Source organism: Teleopsis dalmanni, chromosome 1, assembly GCF_002237135.1.
Source record: "Teleopsis dalmanni isolate 2A chromosome 1, ASM223713v2, whole genome shotgun sequence".
NCBI classification, from domain to species: domain Eukaryota; kingdom Metazoa; phylum Arthropoda; class Insecta; order Diptera; family Diopsidae; genus Teleopsis; species Teleopsis dalmanni.
This window is the reverse complement of record NC_051846.1, coordinates 158176193-158197960: the sequence shown is the minus strand read 5'-3', so window position 1 is coordinate 158197960 and position 21768 is coordinate 158176193. Positions and strand designations below refer to the sequence as shown.

The 21768-nt window shown below is 25.2% G+C and overlaps 1 protein-coding gene across 1 annotated transcript in view; it reads right to left on the bottom strand.

Annotated features, from left to right (window-relative positions):
• The window catches only part of LOC119666544 (regulating synaptic membrane exocytosis protein 2-like), a 49463-nt gene that overhangs the window by 24628 nt on the left and 3067 nt on the right, over window positions 1–21768 (bottom strand). Inside the window, exons 2-5 of the mRNA XM_038075826.1 lie at window positions 19651–19775; window positions 16784–16961; window positions 16413–16477; window positions 4–185 (exon numbers count right to left, since the gene is read on the bottom strand). Of these exons, the coding sequence (XP_037931754.1) occupies window positions 4–185; window positions 16413–16477; window positions 16784–16961; window positions 19651–19775 (550 nt within the window). The remainder of the gene's footprint in view (window positions 1–3; window positions 186–16412; window positions 16478–16783; window positions 16962–19650; window positions 19776–21768) is intronic.

Here is a 21768-nt window from a genome sequence, read left to right as displayed (position 1 = left end):
TACCATTTGGGTAATATGCGTACTTTAGCATATGCTTCCGGTAAGTTACCGTGACCGTAGGCTTCATCGCGTAAAGCTAAATCATCTGCTGCCATTAGTGATACGACCAATTCATTACGTTCTGCGTGGTACCAAACTTGTATCTGGACACGTCCACTGACTTGCTTCTCTCGCATTATTTGTTCCTATTATTTATATTTTTTGTTTTTGTTATTATAAAAGAAAAAATTTATTAGTAAATATTTGAGATTTTTATGGAATCAAGTTAAAAAATTTACAGTTTATATTTAATTAAATATATACAATATTTTTTTTAGTTGAAGTTCTATACAATTTTTCTCTCGCATTTTTGTACATAATTTTACACTTATTTATATTGGTTAGCACTTGTAACGAATGCTTTGGTTATATATTATATAAATTTGTATATATATATATATAGTTGTGGTTTGAGGTAGAAGTTTAGAAAAGTGGTTGTAATTTTTGTTATGTAAAATAAACCAAAAAATTAAGTTTGCAAAACAGAAAAAATATGAAAAGTATTAGGTGTTTTGTTTACAAAAACATAATTTAATAAAAATAATTAATAAAAAATTATATTAAAGCATAAAAGGCAAATTAATTAAAAAGAATAACAATTACTTATACATAGCATTAACAGATTCATGCTCTATGGTTACAATTAATTATGTATACTGTTAGGCAATTATTATAGTTAAAAAATAATTATCTATATATATATAATTTTATCTATATTAAATACAATATTAATGGAAAGACTTTTTGAACCTCAAATTAATTTATTATAATAATAATAGATTGCCCAATTTAAAAAGCTTTCCTTCAGTTATAAAACAAAACAAATATATATAACAGAACTAGAAGACTATTTGCGATGGCTGCAACGTGACAACCTGTGGTAGAATAATAATTGATGAATAATAATGCCGTTCGACTTTCAAATTTTTGACGAAACCTAAACAATGTTAAAATATTCAAGTAATAAAAATCCAATAATCAGAAAATAAAATTATATTAGATTCTGAAATCTAATGATCAATACAATATTATTTAACACACTGAGCATCCATGAGTATATTTTAGAAAGTTTTCAATGCCATTCTATTGGATATTCTCATTGAAAAAATATTTTCTTAATTTTATGAATAATGCTTTAAACTGGAGTATAGAGAATTTTTAACTAATTTCACGGTCAAAATTATTTTTAATAATTATACAACAAGCGGCCTTATGCTCCTCCTAGGAGTTGAAGTATTAAATATATATATAACAAAAAACGAAGCTTAGTATCTGGGTATTTACCACAACAGAAGGTTGACATTGAGCCGAAACGAAAAAAGTAAAAGATATGAAAACTGAAATTCAGTCGGCTCCATTGGCTCATGAATTGAAATCATATGTTAAGTCTCGAAAATAATTGTCAACTGTACCCTTAATAACAGCTATGAAATTAATTAATGGTGCTGAGTGCAAAGCAATATTATTCGAAAAATGATCGAAAACCTATGGTATACAAAAATTTAAACAATTATAAAAACCTAAACAAAATGTTCAAAGTTTTTTAATATTCCAATTCTTATGCTAGACAGTTTTTTTAGTGTCAGAGCTTCGTGTGAAAAAAAAGTTTTATTGTTCTGCTGATGTCAAATTTTAAAAACACGTTATATATCTCTATTATCAACATAATTATATATATATATAATATATATATATTGAAGCTCCAGTTTGTTGTACTATAATATAATTATATATATAATATATAATATATTAATATAGTACAACAAACTGGAGCTTCAAATTTGTTGTTATTATTCTATATACATAAAAATAATTCAATAAAAACGAAGTAATTAAAAAAATAATTTTTTTAATTGGCCTACTTTGAATTAAGAGATACTGGTCTAACGCATTTTATTTTAAAAATAAAGTATCCTTAAAAATTGAGAATCAGCATATGAAATAATAGAAACTATATCTTAGTTAATGAGGACCATTTCATATAATGAAAATTTTCTACCCCAAACGAAAACACAGATAAAATGCAGTAAATATTTTTGAAGGATCCTCTAATAATCAGAAGAAGTTCTTAAAACAGAAGTTACTTTGGTTGATCTCATATGAAAATATTGTACCAAGAATCAATCATGGTCTTCTTAATTGAAGAACTGGTTGAAGCTGCACGCACTTGCTAGATTGCATTTGAAAAACAATATCTCAAGATTTAAATATAAAAGCAATTTTTCTAACAAATGCTTAGAAAAATCTTTCGGTTTGATGAATGTTAAATGAAGATATTGAACTCACAGGATTTCTAAATAAAAATATAAATATGTTATGTGCAAAAACTTCACGAAATGTATAATTTAAAGAATTAACGTATATGAATTTCTGTAAAAATTTCCGATGCTACCTAGTGCGTTTAGATTAACTGATTTTGATATTATACTTTTAAACGTTCTGCGATGGCATACATTCATCGTAGTGTATGAGTCTTGAGTAATGAGAGGTATTTAGATGCTTCCATTATCATCCTCTATAAGAGTCTTCTTCGTGATTCTGACCACACAATCTACAACAAAACTAGCCCCCGTATGTGGCAATAGCCTCACTTCCTCCACCAACATTCATTCTTTCTGTACTATTTTTATGTTTTCTGGTTTAGATAAACCTTTAGTAAACTTCTATGTACCAAGCCTTTTTATATCAACTCTCTCTCTCTCTCTCTCTCTCTCTCTCTTTCTCTTAAATACTGAAGAAAAGTTTTATATTCTGCTCTCTGGGTCAGTAATGGAATCTCTCTATTTATTCATAAGAAATTGTTGATGCTTTCTGCCTAGTGCCAAAAAAAATTGTTTTTAATAAAACACTCTTCGAGTGTGAACGCCAAATACTGTACTCATCTGATATGGTTATAAAACTACAACTTTGAGAACGGCGGTCTGAGTCAATTGTGATCATGAAAAATCATACACTGCAGGAGTTGAAGGCTATGCTCCAATCAGTGTACAAGAAAACTATAAAGAAATGGCTCAACCGTTGACAGAATTATATAGCAATCGATGGAGATTATTTTGATGGCAACAATATAAATATTGGTTGGTTTTGGTGTTTATTATGTATATTTTACACAAAAACTATTTTCAACTAAAAACAATTACTAGTTATATTTGATTAAATATACAATAGTGTTTTTTGTGGAAAATTGATCTAACATATATTCTTATCAAAAAAAAAATTATTTCGTAAAAATTTAAAATTTTAAAATTTACAATCATTTTCGTGTATATTACTGAGATTACAAATTGTGTTTTAAACCAACAGATATCGTATCAATTTAATAAATCTCAGTACACAATAGCAATATTGCTGAAACTATCGATGTATCCATTACAGTGCGATATTATCGAAAGTTTTCACAACCCAACGAAGCGTAGGACGCTTGCTTTATAACAACTCAATAACTCGATATGAACTCATAGTTTACATATTCCATATTCCATATTCCGGAACTCGTGTTCCCCATTACACCCAGTGTATGTGTATTCTATATAGTTTGTGTGTTTATTTCTGTGCCATATTGCAATTATTGTGTTTTATTCAAGTTATTGTGGTTTAAGTTTCAGCAATTTTGTTTGTATGCGTATTAGTTTTAGTTTTCCGGCTGAAATTTTTTTATGAAATTTTCATTGAGTAGCGAAAATACTTGCTTTGTTAGAAAACCTCATGGGACGCACAGAAGCAAGGCGGATTATGGCGAACAGTTTTCACTGATGTGTGCAGTTTATTTTTTATTAAAAATACTAAAATTTTCGGTTAATACGAAAATCGATAAAAAAAATATTGAGATTTTATAAACTAAATAAAGCAACATATAGTGGAAAGGTTTGAGGTGTGTTGGATTTTAGATTTTTGGCAATTTATTGCTTTCATTGGTTTTTGTATAAAACTCGCAATAGAGAATTTATATATTGGAAATACGATGAAAAATTTATAACTAAATTGGAATACACAAAAAGATTGAATATTTTAATTCTAAATAAGTTAAACAAAGTTTTTTAACAATTGCTTAAAATTTATTTGGAATATATTAAGTAAAAATAATTGTATTTTATATAACTCGATTAAAATTTTTTTTATTGTATTTATTCTATATAAAAAGTAACTTAAATTATTATATACAAAATAATCATCACTAAATCAAAATCCCATCGAATGTTATATAACTATGACAGCACTTCATCTAATTCTTCATATATTTTTAGTGGGTTGATTGAGATATGACACCTAACTCCATATTTTGTTTTAGATGCCCAAAAAAAAATTTTCCTTTTTAAATGAGAGAAATAGACTACGACTCCGAACAATTTTTTCAAAAGAAATAAATTTCTATTATTTTTTATGTACTTTATATTTCTTTTCTTAAAGATTCTGAGTTTTTGGGTAAGGAAAGACTTCACTTCCATGTTAAAACAATGGAGTAAACATGGCTGTATTATAAATTATGAGTTTAAAATAGCTTAAGTGGTTAACGAAATTTATTAAAAATTGTAATGCTAGATTATCATCTCAAAAAGAAGTTTTTAAGTACATGCTATATCTATGACGAGTTTCGTCAAAGATATGGATGAGAGATTTTGATATTTTAAATGCTGAAGTCTAAGGTACACATATAAGCAAAAAGTGGACGAAATTCTTTTATTTTGAAGAATATTAAAAAAATAAAGGAGATAGAGAATAAAAACCACTCCCTGATAAGAACGAGGTATTACTTAATAAAGGAGGCAATAAGCCCATTCACAACTGGTTAACTTACTCTAATAATAACTAAAAATAAGTGTTCTTAGAGTTAGTCTGCTATATTTATTGCTAGGCGGATACATACTATTAATTACTGACTTAAACCGTGCAAAGGCCCATGACCGCCCTGTATATTGTGACTCCAGATGCTATATCCTGGTTGAGTATATAAAATATTAAATTATTTATGTCGTGCCTATACAATTGTGTAGTTTTTATTTATTAATTGTACATTTACATACGTTAAATAGTATTAAATGTCGACTATTTTGATACTCTAAGTGTTCATTACTATATTTCTAGTAGTATCTAGTAGTATTTTTGTTTTTATTAGTTTTTATATCATATAACAGCAATAATAATAATTTAGATTCCTTGAAATTTTATTACCATGTATTTTTTTCTACTCTAAATAATACGCTTGCTTTCTTCGTCACACTGGCATCGATTTCAAACTGAGTTTATTATGTTTTTCTATAATCCAATAATATACTACAAAATTGAAATCGTTAACATCTATTATATTGCTTGCAAGTAGATTACACGGATATATACACGCTTATTAGTGTATTATAACTATTGAAACTCTATCTCACATAGGGTTTTAGAAATAGTTATAGTACTACAGAAAACCTTTAAAACACGACTATATCATTTTAATTAGCATATTAGCATCAAATAAATAAACAAAGCTTGATTTAGAATTTGAGGACTTACAGGTAAACGGACTTATAGATAAGGTAAAATGAAAATAACTTATTTGAATGACGAAATGCATGTAGCGCATGAACTGTAAGATTTACTTTAATAAATCTTGATAAAAATAACATATTTTTTTATTTGAATTTTAAACTATTTTCGTATAACCTTTTGGGTGCATAAAAATAAGTTTTGAGAAGAATAAAGTTTTGAAGTTTTGAATAAAAAATAGTAACTTTTAACAGTATATATCTCTGAAATCTATCAATATAACTGAAAATTATTAAAAAGTTTAAGTTTTTCGTTTCAAACTAATGGTAATATATAATCGATGTATATTTTAATATCAAGAAATAATTTAAAACTTGAGGTATTTGCTGTAGTTAAGTGAAACTGTGCCTCAGTGTCCTACTTACAAGGTAGATAGTGTCCTACTTACAATGTAGATATGTAACTATATATACATAGTTATGTATATAGATATCGTATATATAGTTTAGAACAAAACTTCGAATTAAAAATTTTAAGTAATTTCTCAAGTCTTACTTCAAGTGTGTAAATTTGTATAAATTTACCTTCAATAGATTTCTGCTAATCTACTTATATATATATTTTAATTTAAAAAGTTTTGTAAGACTTCAATTTCAAACAGAAGTATGTATATGAAATATTTAAAATATTGTATATGTAACACCCACTGGAAAAGTTTCCAAACTTTTCAAAAACATCGATTACAAATTTCATTTAAATAAGGAAACTGCAAAATACTTTGTAAGTAGAACCAAAACCAATCATTAAAATTGGTGATTAAGAGGGAAATAAAAGCTATTAGCCTTTTGTTATTGAAGTACTGGAAGCCTCTGAGCGCATTTATGTTAAGCAGAGTTGCCTTCAACAGGAACAAGCAACGTTAAATTAACAGCCGCACATACACAGACCATGGCAGAGGCAGCACCTGTTGCTGACATAATTTCTTAGTAGCTGAAAATGAATTTTTTCTTCCGACCATTCTGCATTGTTATTCACTAAAAGCATAAAACTTTCCAAATTAAAAGCTTACATGCCTGACACCTGTCACTTCGTGTGACATTTTTGGAGACGTTAAAAATCTTCAGTCGCTCACATTAACATTAAGTGGTTGGCAATAACATTTGCCATCGCATTAACATTAATGTCTGAGACGGCGTACTGTTAATGTTAACTCAATTGCACAAAAAATTGTTGAGACATGTTGATGAATTTCGATTAAATACTAGTAGGAAAGTAGTTGTTTATAACCATAAAAGTGAGCAAATATCGTAAACTTGCGTGGGCATTCCTTGGTAATTAAATCAAAGCTACAAATTCATATGTTCTAAATATGTTAAAAAGTACTAAAACATTATGTTTTATTTAAATAAATTTTAAAGAGCTATTTACATTTAACTACTCTTACTCACAACACAAATACAAACGTGTTTCATTCCACAATACATTGTTACATACATCATTCAGAAAGATTATCATTCAGAATAGCTTTTAATGAAATAATAAAAAATTATTTACATAGCAAACAAAAAAAAAACCAATAAATTAAATGAAATTATAATAATTTCTATTAGTAGTTATGTATATTTAAAATCTACATTACAAATAAATTACATAGCATTCCGTATAATATTACAATTTTACTAATAGGAAAAAATGTACAGTATTTATTTTAATTAAATTAATTTAAATGCTGAAAATGTAAATAACATTTATACATTTTGTTATGTAAATTAAAAACTATTTATACAAAACTTATACATGATTACTGATTACTGATTACAAAAAATTTTCAATTTAATATTGATATAATTCAATATGATTTCAATTGTATATAAATGAATATTTTTTATTTTATTTTTGAAAATTTACTTCAGGATTTATGCATATAAATATACTAGAGTTTAACTTTACTAAATGTTATATGAGAGTTGAAAAAATGCAAGGATTTTTTTTAATACATTTCCAATTGTTAGTAGAAAAATTCATACATTCATACATAATATATTTCATTTGAAATGGATACTTTTGTATTCTCATTTATATGTTAATAGTAAACAAATTCATGTACATAATTTTAAAAATGCATTTATATATAGATATTAAAGAAATATGTATTTTATTTTTTTTTACATTTTTATAATTTTTTTATAATTCATAGCATAACTCGTGCCAGCTGGGGTTATACTTTAACAAAATATTTTATCTAAACTAAAATAAAAAAGATATATGTTAATTTTCAAGTGTATGAAATTTCTAATGCAACTACAAACCAAAATTGGTGGAAAAAAAATTCAAATCATTTCTATAGATGTGATGCAAGCAAAAGAGGATTAAATAAATAAGCAAACAATTAAAAAAAATTATAAATATAAAAAAAATGTTTTCAATTTGTTTATGAATGTTTTGTGTATTTTGTGAGTATTTGTTTTTAATTTATTTTAATTTTTATTCAAAATAAATTTGTTTTGATTATTTAATAATTACAAGAAATTTTTCACTGGGAGAATGAGTAATATCTAAATCAATTCTTATTAAATTCTTTAATTTTAATATATAATTATTTATAATTATTATATTCTAAAAGTAAGAATAAAACAGTACTCAATTTTTAATTTATTTTTAATCAAAAAAAAATATTAAAATGCATATTGAATATAAATATAAATAAATTCCTATTACGTTGCTCATTATTATGTCTTTTAATCTCATATCCTGTAAAAGTTAAGCTATTTGAAACATGTAAAACATATATTTAGTAATAATAGAGTATTATGACTTTAATTAATAAGAATTGTGTTACAACTATATTTAAAAAAAAAATTAATTTATTAAAGTATTTAAAATAGATATTGAAGTTGTTGATAAAGTGATGTTTCGGTAGAGTGGGCTTTCTTGTATGAAAAAGTTTTTATGTTGCAATGAAATATAATTCGATAATACAAAAACAAATGTACCAGCTAACAGCACTAAAATACAATAAAGAAAAACAAATACTTATTTAAAATAATGAATGGGATAAGAAATTCTGATTTTTTTGGCATAAAATACAACGTGGCTACATTTTCACGGTATCCAAAATTTTGTCAGGTATTGCTTGAATTTCAGAATCGTTATTTAAGAAATTATTCATATAAAAACAAATTCATAATACATTAAATTATTCATCAAACTAAAAAGTTAAATATATAATCATTTTGTTAAAGCCTAAAATGTTCAATTAAAACATTTCATGATCTTTAATAGAGATTAATATTTTATGCATATTCTTAAAAATAAAAAATGTTTTTTCAAAACTTTTCTATAACAGTTTACTGTTAAACTATACTATTTTTAGTGTATTTAGCTGGCACTTTGACTGTCTTAGTTTCTTACTATTGTAAGTAACTACTTATTTTAATATTCCAAACAGTAATGAACTACAACAACAAAAATTCATTTTATATTAATTTTATGCATTGAATTTTTGGTTGACCATACAGCTGTTTAAAGTATTGCTACATACCCATCATTAGTGGGTTAAAATTAAAATTTATTTTAATATACATATTCGAAATCAATTGATTAGTAGATACAGATCTAATCACAATAAGGGCATTAAATCAAAATTAATTTTAAATAAGCAATACTTTTTGTTATACTTTTTTCAAACATATTCTTAATGTCTGGTTACTTTAGTGAATGATGTTGAGAATTTTTTTTGTATATATAAAGTAAGGAAAAGCACTAAATAGCATTACATGATTTGTAAAATAATATGGGCTTATTCACTATCCAGTTAGGTCAAACAAAATATTCATATAACGTATCATATTTTACCTCAAACTATGTCGTTTTAAAATATGGATCGTTCAACAAGTGCTGAACCCTTTTAAAATTGTAAAAATTTATTTCGATGTTAAAATATTCATATCTAAAGAAAATTATAATTTCATTATTATTAAATTATTTACCATTCACAAAAAGCAAATGCATACTGTCAAATTTAGTCTGGGGTGTAACGAGTCTTCGAAAGATTTGAGGACATAAATATGGTAGATATGTGGCTTGCAATAGGATACTTAGATTATGTTCATAAAATATAAACGGACTATTTAATTATCAAATATTTCGAAAACTCACAGACGTTGATATTTGACAATATTTTAAGCAACTTCATGGTTATCTCAATTATTCATATAATTAGGAATATATTTTTGTAGCAAAAATGCCTTGACTTTATACGAAAATAAATAATCTATTATTTAGGCCTACATTTTTTTATATTTCTATAAAAATTACTTAAAAGAGATTGTATACTAAATACACTAAATACTAAAATCAATTTTGTGCATATGAATAGATTTCTATTAAAGACAAGAAACATTGCTGTAGTTGCAAAATTTGAGTTTTTCAACTCAACTGAAATGTGTGTAATACCCGGTAGAGTAAACCAGGTATAAAAAATTTATATTACAAACAAAGTAACAACAACAATATAGCCACAGAATAATAACTAACGAATTGGACTACGAAATTTCTGAAAAAAGTCTCTACATAAATACTTTATTTACGCAATACCTCTTAAGTTTTTTATGATATAAGAATTTATTTTATAGACAACGCTAAACCTAACAATGGAAATCATAGAATAGCCATCCTCACTGAAAAACAGGCACCAATAAAATCCCTCAATTCTCATCAGGTGATATGAAGACTAATTACCAGTCTTGTGAAGTGACTTTACAAGTAGAACATCCTGGGCCAAATCATTTAGATATAGATCCTGTGGCTTTCAAGTTACGCTGGGATTTCCAACAATGAAATTACAGACAATCTTGCCAGAATAAGAGCAGTTTCGATGGTTATGGGTCTGAAATAATTTTGTGAGTTATTCAAGAGGTAATTTCTTGTCACTCATTGAGAAAGTAGATAAAAATCATTGTAAGCTTTTTTGGCATATTTTACTGGTGCTATAACAATCAAACTCTCTTATAAGAAGATTTCTATAAAACGATTTATGTCTTGTCTATTTGTGCCAATGATTTTACAGGCACGAGCTATAAGCCTGGTACTTGCAGTCCAACAAATTATATACGAAATATAAACTAATTTAATAAATATTCGAATATTTCCTAAGATTGCTGATGATGACTAATTGGCAATATTTGAAACAGCGTTGCATGGTCAGTCAAATTTCAATAAATTACTTATAATTAATTATAATGAAATTTTTGTTGTTATTTCTTACTTACTGTTCAAAGCTTTCTCGATGCTTTGCGTCATAAGATGCGTCACATTCGACAGAAAAAATCATAGTTGAGTACTAAGTCCTTCCGAATGAATAATTAATTGATATTAAAGTAATCTATAGTACTTGGCCCAAAATTAATTGATAATTGTTATAAATCAGGTATCAAATAATATATAGGATATTTGTATTATTATGCAAATAATAATATAAACAATATTTTAAATTAATATAGAATTAAAAATCATAGGTCCTATATATACTCATTTCAGTAATGTTGTCATAAACATAAATAAGATTTTACATTTTTGTGCTTTGAATGTTAAATTTATATACTTTTGTATTTCTTGCTTAAATACATCTTCTCTTCCCGCGTGATTTTGCTAAATTAATGAAATACTCTCCATTTACTCTTCTTGATGAAATAATAAGAAAAATATTTACGTTTGCATTGATTTCGAATAATTTTAACATAATGTAAATAACATAAAATTAGAAATTAAATATTTTATTATTTTACAAAGTCTAATTTATACGAACGAAGCTTCTTCATATTAGCAAATAAATAAAAACCTAAAAGATATATTAGCTGAATTTTTTTTATAAGTTGTTTAATATTAATATGTACAGTATTAAATTGAGATATTTAAAGTAAAGAATTTAGTTAAATAATAAAATATCATAGATATTAATATATAGTAATAGTAGACAGTAAAAATATTAAAAAATTAAAACAGTTTCAAAGTATGCAAGTTTACTGACACATGTATGTATATATATACCATATAAAGAAATGTTTTATACATAAAACTAAGGAAATATTAATAAAATATTATAAAAAATTAAATTGCAAAACTGCACATAACAGCAGCTTTTTGTAGAATTTAAATGAAAATTTTTAAAAATATGATGGGACAAATAAATATAAATGCGAGGCTTAAGTAATAAAAATATAAGTTTTTTGTTATGTTACACAGGATTCTATAAACATTTTCATTAAGGATTTTTCATATTTGTTATGTAAATTTTTTTTCTTGTTGGGTTTCATTTGGGATGTGCGATTAAGTAATAGTTTTTTTTTTTTTAAGAAAACTTTTGACATTTACCCATGACGGTGTTAAACGGCTTGCACTTGAAATGGCTCCAGAATCGATTTATCCGCTCTTTTGGTTGATGATATATTGCACACCCATTTAAAATCTGCAACCAATTTCCCCCAAAAATAATTTTATTAAATGAATTCGCAGTTGATGTTTGTTGCAGTTAAATAGAATATTTTATTTGGTTTCATTTCGCTGATTTAAAATATTTCATAGCACATATTTAGATTCTTAGCAGTTTATATACTGTTAAATATATACGTTTATTATAACTTATATAGTTTAAGTTTACATATTAATATAGTTCAAGTACATTGAAAAGAGGTAAATATTTTCATATATTTATATATATGTGTATATATCTTTAAAAAAGATTATGCACATTAGATATTTTTGTTAAATTTTTATGTTATATTTTAAGATTTTTTCTTTTCAATTAGTTTAGTTATTATAAATAATTATACTAACGTCTAGACAGTTAACATATTTTTGTTTCTTTAGTTAAAATGATTAGTTTTAGCATATGCAATATATATCTCATACATTAAATATATATAAATATGTCATTTAAAGTATAGTAAATGTAAAAGATGATATACAATGTTTGTTCCAAAAGTTGAAATATGCAGTCGTATCGTATTAAACAAAAAAATATACTAATAACATGTAAACATTTATGTAAGACGCTTATACACATCCATCAAATATACATATATGTATATATATATAGGATATCAATCAATAAGTAATTTTTCTATACACTCTTATAAAATTCAACATTGCATTTAAAATATCATGTAAACATCTCATTTGCTAAAAAATACTTGAAAGTAAATCTCTTTAATGAAACTCAATTTGAAATGTATAAACTTTATCACACCCATCTGACAGGAGTTACAGCTAAAAGCGTAGTTAAAAATTTCACATACTTGTAAATACATATATAATAATAATATTCATTTTAATATTTTCGAATTGAAGCACAACTGTACTTGTTTCTTCGATTTTTAAAATAGCATTTAGCACTTCGTTATTGTGATTTTAGGTGGGCTTAACATGTAGAAATATAATCAAGTTCAACTAATACAAATTGTTTATAATAAATATTAATTTTCATTTTTTTTACTTTACTACGATTTTAATTAAACATTTAAACATTTTAACAACAATTACTTGTAAATTTAATATAAATCTATTTACTAATATTCAAAACATTCAATATAATAATTTTACTTTATATATTGTAACATTTACGACTAATTATTTTTTTTTTTTAATTTTCGGAAAGGATTTAGATTGGCTTTTTTTCAATTGGTAACTTTAATTTTTTTTTTATTTAATTTTATTTAATATTAAAATATTTAATTATTATTGTTCTAAATTCGAAGACAATGATAAGCTTTTATTTTTATTCTTTTTAAGAAATTAGTTATTTATAGTACAGTTCGTAAGCAGATTCCGTTTAGATTAAGTTTAACAATTTCATTTTAGCTTAAATTTCTATTGTTGGTGCTTTGTTCTTACGATCGGAGATATTACCCTAGTAATTTACTCCAGAAAATTTTCAAATAATAATTATAAATAAACTAAAATAGATATATAAATGATCTTTATAGGAGTTTAAAATCTTTTTAATCTTTTTCTTGCAAATATATTTTATAGAGAATAATTTATAATAAAAAAACAATTTGAATACTTGATGAGAAATAATGAGTGGTGATAATGACTTAGAAATATTTAACATTTTTATTTAGTAAAATTTACTTTAAAGAATAAATGAAATATAAAATATCAAAGAATTATAATAAGTGTATGAGTGAGTATCACAATATGCTAAATAAAGACTATTATATGATTAATAAATAAATCATTTAACCAATGTCTACATACGACATATAACTACAACGAGCCGAATCTAAATAGACTGTAAAAATAATGGAAAGTTTTCATGTCCGATGTCAAAGGCGGTAATCATCATAGAATAGAAACCAGGTTATTTACCTAAGCAAATAAAAACGTCCTTATATGATTTTTTTATTAAATATTTATATTAGTACTCTAAATTTTCTTAATTATTTGAATGAGAGTAATCATAATAAAATATGTATACATATATTATTTTTTTCATTACAATTGTGGCAACTTCTTTATTTATTTGCCTCCAGCTCTCAGAATTTATTTTAATTTTGCCTTACGGTTTTATTTTCCAATGTTTTTTATGTAAATCGCGCGCTCGCACTCAACGCTGTTATCAGTATATCAGGATATCATAGATCATATGTGGATCATATTTAATCTCACATTTACTTCACATTTAATTTAAAAATTGTAGTGAAATAATTAATAACATGTCAAAAACATATTCGAAATCTCTTCATAGATTTCGAATATGTTTTTGATACCATAAATTGAGAGGCAATATCGGACATATTAACACGTATTGGAGTAACTGAAATTCCAGGGGATATATGTAAAATATGTAGATATGAGATATGAGTAAATTTTGCAAAGATTAGGTATATCCGTACATATACAGTGTGTAGGAGACTATCAGTGATGGATATTAAATGAAAAAATCAAGTAATAGAAAATGTTAAATAGTTCAATCACTTTGGGTTACATCAAGACGAAGGACGATAGAGCAAAGGCTGATAGGTTAAATGGAATATTTTATATCTGGCTACAAATCACTTTGTTTAAAACTTTATAATATATTTTACTTTTCGACTCAGGATAATAACTCTAAAAATATAATTTCAACAATAAAAATTACGATTAATTTAAAAAAGGTGACCTCTAGCCGGATATAAAATAATATTATTAAAAAAAATCAGGTTAAGAAACAAATATATCGATATCAGTTTAGAGATCCGATAAAGAATAATCATTGCTAGTTGATGCTATTATAGATTCATTAGGCAAAAAAATGTCGGGCTCCCTCTCGACCGATGAAACTTCCACTATATATATAAATCGGTTATCCAATCTGTGCTTCTGGAAGCTATCACAGAATGATGAAGCAGCAATGGGAGTTCGAGGGAAAAGTTCTTCATAAGATTTTTGGTATACTAAGAGTTGGCGGTGACTACCGTAACCGATTGAATCATTAGCTGTACTATTTCTATCAGTGACATTGCTGGTTTAGTCATGTCGTGAGGATGGATGATAATGCTATAGCGAAAAAGATTTTTAAAGAGTAGAGAAAGACCATACATTCAATAGACTGATCAAGTTAAAAAAGCTCTAATCACGTTTAATATATGAAACTGGAGCCGTCTCATACGTGTTTCAGGTGCATCTAAAGATTTAAGACGGTTTGTGATGGCCACATAAGTAGACAGCATTTAATGTAAGGAATTTTAAAAAAATGTTTTTTAGATTTGTTTTAATTATATATCTTATTGCAAATTATAAATTAAGCCTACATTTTTAATATATTAAAACTTAAAATGTTATTTTTATATTTAATTAATTGCAAGTAATATACATTTGCAAGAAAAAGTTTAAAAATTTTTAAATAATATACTACTCGAAGAGTTTTATTTTATTCTTATAGAATAGCGATTGTTTTTATTTGATAATTTTGATTTTCTTAAAATTTAAGTCTGTGTGAATAGTAAATTTGTAGAAATTTAACAATTTACCTTTTTATAAACAAATATTTCATTTCATTAGCATACATGAATAAAAATACTTCAAAATATCTAAAACTACCAACATCGATAATATATAATTACTTGTGATTATTACAAAATAGCCATAAAAATAAACACACATTTATCATCATTTAAATATACGAGTATATAGATATAAAATACGTTAAAAAGTCAAGTATTGAAACTTCCAAAGAAAATTATACACTTAAAGATATTTAAATCCAAAAATATAATCAATAAAAATATTGAAACTCAAACTAAATAGTTGATAGATAAATTTTTAGTTAAATTTAAATTAAAATCGCAAAGTTTTAATATCGACAGTCACAGTTTCTCTCCCAAAATATAAAATGAAAGATTTTCTAATACAAAAACTGGAAAATATTAAATATTTTTTAGAATTTGTTAGTTTGTTAAAATTAAGTTCATATAAGTAAAAATTTTGTTAGTATAAAATTTTAGTTAGTATTAATTTTTAATTTATCTACGCACAATTATATAAATAAACAAAAAAAAAATTCAGAAAACATAAAAACAACGAAACTTTAAACAATAAAAGTGTATCTCAGATTTCACTACTTGAAATAATACATTTCTCTAGAACTACGAAAAGAAGCTTCAACTGAAAAGGTAGACAAACCAAACTAAAGTCAATATTTTTCTGTTTAAAAAATTAAAAATAATATTAGCTTAAAGTGTTTTAGAAATTTCTTCTCTTCAATGTGCTATATTTTCACAAAGACTCTTGCTTCTCTTAAAATTCCATCAAAAACTTTTCATTAAAATTTTTAATTTTTTGTCAGCTATAGCCTTAGCCACATGTTTTCTTTTTCTTAAAAATTCTTTTAAAATTTGAGATATTAATTTTAAATTATTTTATACCGGAGTTTTGGGTAGTTTCCGTCTAGTCGGAGATGCCGGTGATTTGTCTGTTGTGGTTTCGGGGTCTGTTGATTATTTGATTGTAGTAGTTGTTGTGATTTGGTAAGACATGTTTTTTTTGTTTGATTAAACAAAGAAAAATTTAAATGAAAACCAAATTAATTTTGTTTAAAACAGACAAAAAATAGTTGCTAATAAAACATAAAACTTGTAAAATTGATTTCATTTATTATAATTATCTTTAATATTTACATATTTTAGTGAATTGATAATGTGCGCATTGTTTACAACATATAGCATAAAATTGGAATAAAAATATTCTGACTTACCAGCAATGAGACCCAATCCTACAGGACCATCGCCCGAACGACGAGGGCCACTTTGTCCGCCACTATTACCAGGCGGCAAATTCTCATCGAAAAGATCACACATACGAAAATCTGTTGCATGTTCCACCAAAAGTTCAACTATGTCACCAGTACGATCCATAATAGAACAAACTTCTTCGAAACTGCGATCAATTAATGACATACCATTCCACTCCAGTATCTGAAAAATTAGTAATTAATCATTTATTTAAAATATGTTGGAACTATAATAAGACATTTTTTTTAATAGAAAGTAATCATATGAATTAAAAAATTCATTATACAGTCATAGTTTCTTAAATAAATATATTTAAATTATATTAATCAACTTTTTATAAATTATTTTAATAATCTAAATAATCTCAATCTAACGCATAGACTAAATTTCCTCGAAACGCATCTTAGTATTCTTTACAAGTACGAAATGAGTTCCTTACTGCAATACAATATATCAACACCTTCGAGTAGATTCCAAAAATCATTGTAGTAGAAATGACTAATGGCTTCAACAAAAATAACTTAAAATGATTCTTGATAATTAATGAAGATGATTACCCGAGTGTTCAGCAAATAAATATCTCAATCTATCTTCATATATTTCAAGATTATCCGCGGAGTTATTAAGTGTAAAATCAACGGAACACACTGTGTAACCAATATGATATGTATTCGATATCAAGTCCTTTGAGAAAAGTATTCACTAATAGCATATTTTAAATAATTTGTGAAAATAATAAATTACCCTAAATCATTGAATGGTATTATTAAAAAAGTTATTTAAATAATTAATATAAATATTTAGCTTTGAAATTTAAACTAAAATATAATATTTAATTAAATTAAAACATTTAAAATTATATTTTTTCGAATTATATTATATTAAAATTAATTAAATAAGTTAGAGGGGTTCGAATAGAAATGAAAATACAACAAAAATGTACTTGACAATACTCAAAACAGCGTTGTATGGTCAGTCAAATATGAATTAATTAGTTAAAATTTTTGATGTTGTCTTTTCATTTTTATTTGAACCCTTCTAACCTTTAAATAGTTTCTTTTCGTCATAAGATGCGTCACTTTCGGCAAAAAAAATTGACATTAAATTAAATAAGATTAATTTATAAATTTAATTATAATTTAAATTATCTTACTAAATTGGCTTATATTCATTCGAAGGAATTTCATACCTTTTTACTATATCTTTTTAGAACTATAGAAAATGGATCCCTTAAATTATTGTTACTAAAAATTAATTAAATAACAATGTTGTACCACACGATGAATTTAATTCAACTCCTTTTAATATCTATTTGTTGATTCAAAATGTTATATACATATATATTTTCTTATTACATATTTCTATTTGTTATTTTGAACATAATTTAAGACCAATTTTCGAAATTCTCATTTAAAATTCGCGCGCTGTATATTTCGATATTTTAAGTTTTCGAGGCATTTCATCATTCGAGGCATTTCATACATTTTTTACTATATCTTTTAAAGTTATAAAAATGATCTTAATTATTTTCCTAAATATTAATAAAATACACCTGATTAATTGTATTTTTTAATATTATTTTTATTATTAATAAAAATTATTTCTTTTACGAATAATTATATTATTGTTAAATACATTGTGACCGAAAAGCTTTCGGAAATTCTCATTTAAAATTCGCGCGCTGTATATTTTCCGATATTTTAAGTTTATGTAGTTTGGCAGCACTGTCCTTAATTACTATGCCAAAAATGAGCGCGATCTGTCAGACAGTTCGTTTACGGCAGCTGTTGAAACCAGTTCACCTCAGTAGGGCGTTGCGAAAAAAACAATGGAAAAAAATATTGAACAAAGAGTTTGCATCAAATTTTGTGTTTCGAACGAAATTTCGTGTGCAGAATCGTTGCGAATGCTACAAAAGGCTTATGGGGAATCAGTTTTATCGAAAACTCAAGTTTATGAGTGGTACAAAGCCTTCCAGGACGGTCGTACGACCGTCGAAGACATTTCGCAACGCACTACTGAGGTGAACTGGTTTCAACAGCTGCCGTAAACGAACTGTCTGACAGATCGAGCTCATTTTTGGCATAGTAATTAAGGACAGTGCTGCCAAACTACATAAACTTAAAATATCGAAAAATATACAGCGCGCGAATTTTAAATGAGAATTCCGAAACTTTTCGTCTTAATGTTTACACTCTAAATATCTTTCAACTTCAGCAATCTCCAATGGTTTTTAAAATAATTTATATGGAATTTTTATGCTATTAAATCTCTTCCATCTGAGCACAGTTTCATATAATAATTTTATAAAATACATGAAAAATTCTAAATAAAAGATTTAATTATATAAAAAAATACCAAAAAAAAATAAAATTTAAATAAAATTTCACTCTAATTTTAAGTGGGAAGTTTATTATGCATAAATATATAAAAATATATTTAATGTTGGAGAAACCTTCTCCTTTTCCACATAATAGAATTCACATGCCATGAGGCAAAAACACGTATAAACACATGGAAAAGCAAGTAGAACTGAAATTGAATAGAAAAAAAATTAAGAAAAAATCTTAAAATTAAATTTGAAGACAACTGCGTAGGATTGAAATTGGGTGGCAACTTTGCGTGCTGATACACGTCAATATAATTGCCATCGGGAAATGAAGAGGGGGGTGTTATACATAAAAAAATGTGTAAAACTAAATTAAAATGAGTGAACTGTAAGTGAACTGAAAATGAAAATCATAATAAAAACGCGACACGAATAATAAAAAAAGTTAAGTAAAATAAAATAAAAATCTAAAGAGTGAAAAAGGAAATATGAAAAAAAGTATAGCAATGAAAAAAATTACAGGAAATGAAATAAGTAAATTACCTTATCGCCTTGCTGTAAGCCATTCTTTTCAGCTGGTCCCCCGGGCACAGTCCAAACAATATAGGCAAAAAGTCTGCCGTCAGCACCGGTTTTGCCACCAACCACACGCATACCAAAGCCGCGTGCTTTTTTTCCAATTATTTTGGGTTTTTAGGATTTTTGTTTAAAATTTGATGAAAAGAAAATTTTGAAAAAAAAATAAAAATGTTATTTAGTTCATTTGGGTTAATTTAAAGTATATAACATAAGTAATAAAAACTTTTATAAAATTAGTGTTCGTTTTTTTTTTTTGAATTCTTATGAAATTATATGAAATGTTATTATATTAGATCAGTAATTTAGGCACAACTGAGAAATTTTGAATAAATAACTAATTTTTTAAATTTGATTGAGATTATTTCTAAGTATTCTAAATTTCATAATAAAATATATCATAAATTGTTAATATCATGTCTGAAATTAAAACACAATCGAGAGATTTTGAATAACAAATTTTCATTTTAAATTTAACTGAAATGTTGAAAACAAAAAAACACTCATACGCCACCGCATATAATTATAACTACAAGGTAGGATTTATTTATAAAAAATAAAAGTTATGGATTAATTTTATGATTCTAATAAAATATAAAGTAAATATTTAAAAATTGATTGTTATCACTATTTACTGATAACTATATAAAATGAAATTATAATAAAAAAAGCATAAAACATTTAATATTACTAAACTTTCATCAGATTCATTCATAGATCTTACGTAGAAAAATTTGTTTTGCGTCGAATCAAATCACCAAAAAAATAGTATAATATCAATTATATGTTTAATTTAAATTTTAGCAGACATCGTAACATATTTGAATTTATATCATTTTTAAAAGTATTTATTTAAATATTCTGACTAGTTTTCGAATATCTGTGGCATACCGCAACTGTCTTAAATGCCAAATAAAATGGTTTGAGCTGTCAGTTATATTACATGAAGCATATGCTTGTAGTTGTTTTAGTGTTTTTAAATTTTAATAGAAATAATGTGTAATTTGTTGTTATTTTATTTATTTTATTGGATTGCACAATAAAACCATTCAACCCTTGTCTTTGTTTCCATAGACTTTTATGGGTATTTAACATGTATTTTATTGACTCGTTGTGTACATTTATTTTATATTTTCCCTTCTTTAGTGAAAGTTTTCCCCCTATCACATTATTTATTAAAGGACTTTGCGAAAATATGGCTTTTTAATTCTGTTTGTTATACTCTTGCCAAGGATATGATTGTGAAAGGAATATGTTATGGTCAATAAAACTTGAACTAGGAAACAATTTATTTATTGCATTAAAATGCTTATTCATTCAATATGTGGAACTTGGTTATAAAGAGATAAATGGTAATTATTAAATTTTTAATGATATGTATTACAGATACAGCTGATTTTATATATATGTATGTTAGATATATATGAAATAGTTATTATTAATTGGGATAGTAAAAGACTAATATGAATGATTTATAAAATAAACAAAATTTTGTAAAATTATCTGAAATATTTTAGAAAATCAAAAGGGTTAAATAAGCTGTATTAAAATTACAGTAATATTACTGTTAAACGATATTAGAAATAAGTAAGAAGAAGCACATTTGCTACTTACTAAAAATAATTTATATTTGACAAATCTTTGTCTTTAGATCGACACTTAAAAACATTAATATTTAAGAACATTAACATTTAAATTTAATTTTTTGGGAATATGTGAATTTTTGTTTAAAAAATATAAGTTCGATTCAAACGACAATAAAGGACAAACGCTGTTTGATAGAAATTTCGTGGGAAGGAAGAAAAAAAAATGGTGTTTGATAGAAATTCCAAGTGAAGAAAGAAGAACGGTGTTGAATAGAAAATTTGATAGGTATTGATATAGGAAAAACATAGTAAGAAAAATTTTGAAAAAATGATTTTGCTCTAAAATATTATAATTAAACACTTTCCAAATAAAAACAGACTTGAATTCATTAAAGTATATCTATCTACAAAAAGAGGTTAAAGAATTAAACTGCAGATAGTGTCGTACGCAGGATTATGCCAAGGAGGTGGGATATACTAGAAAATATTTTTTTTCGAT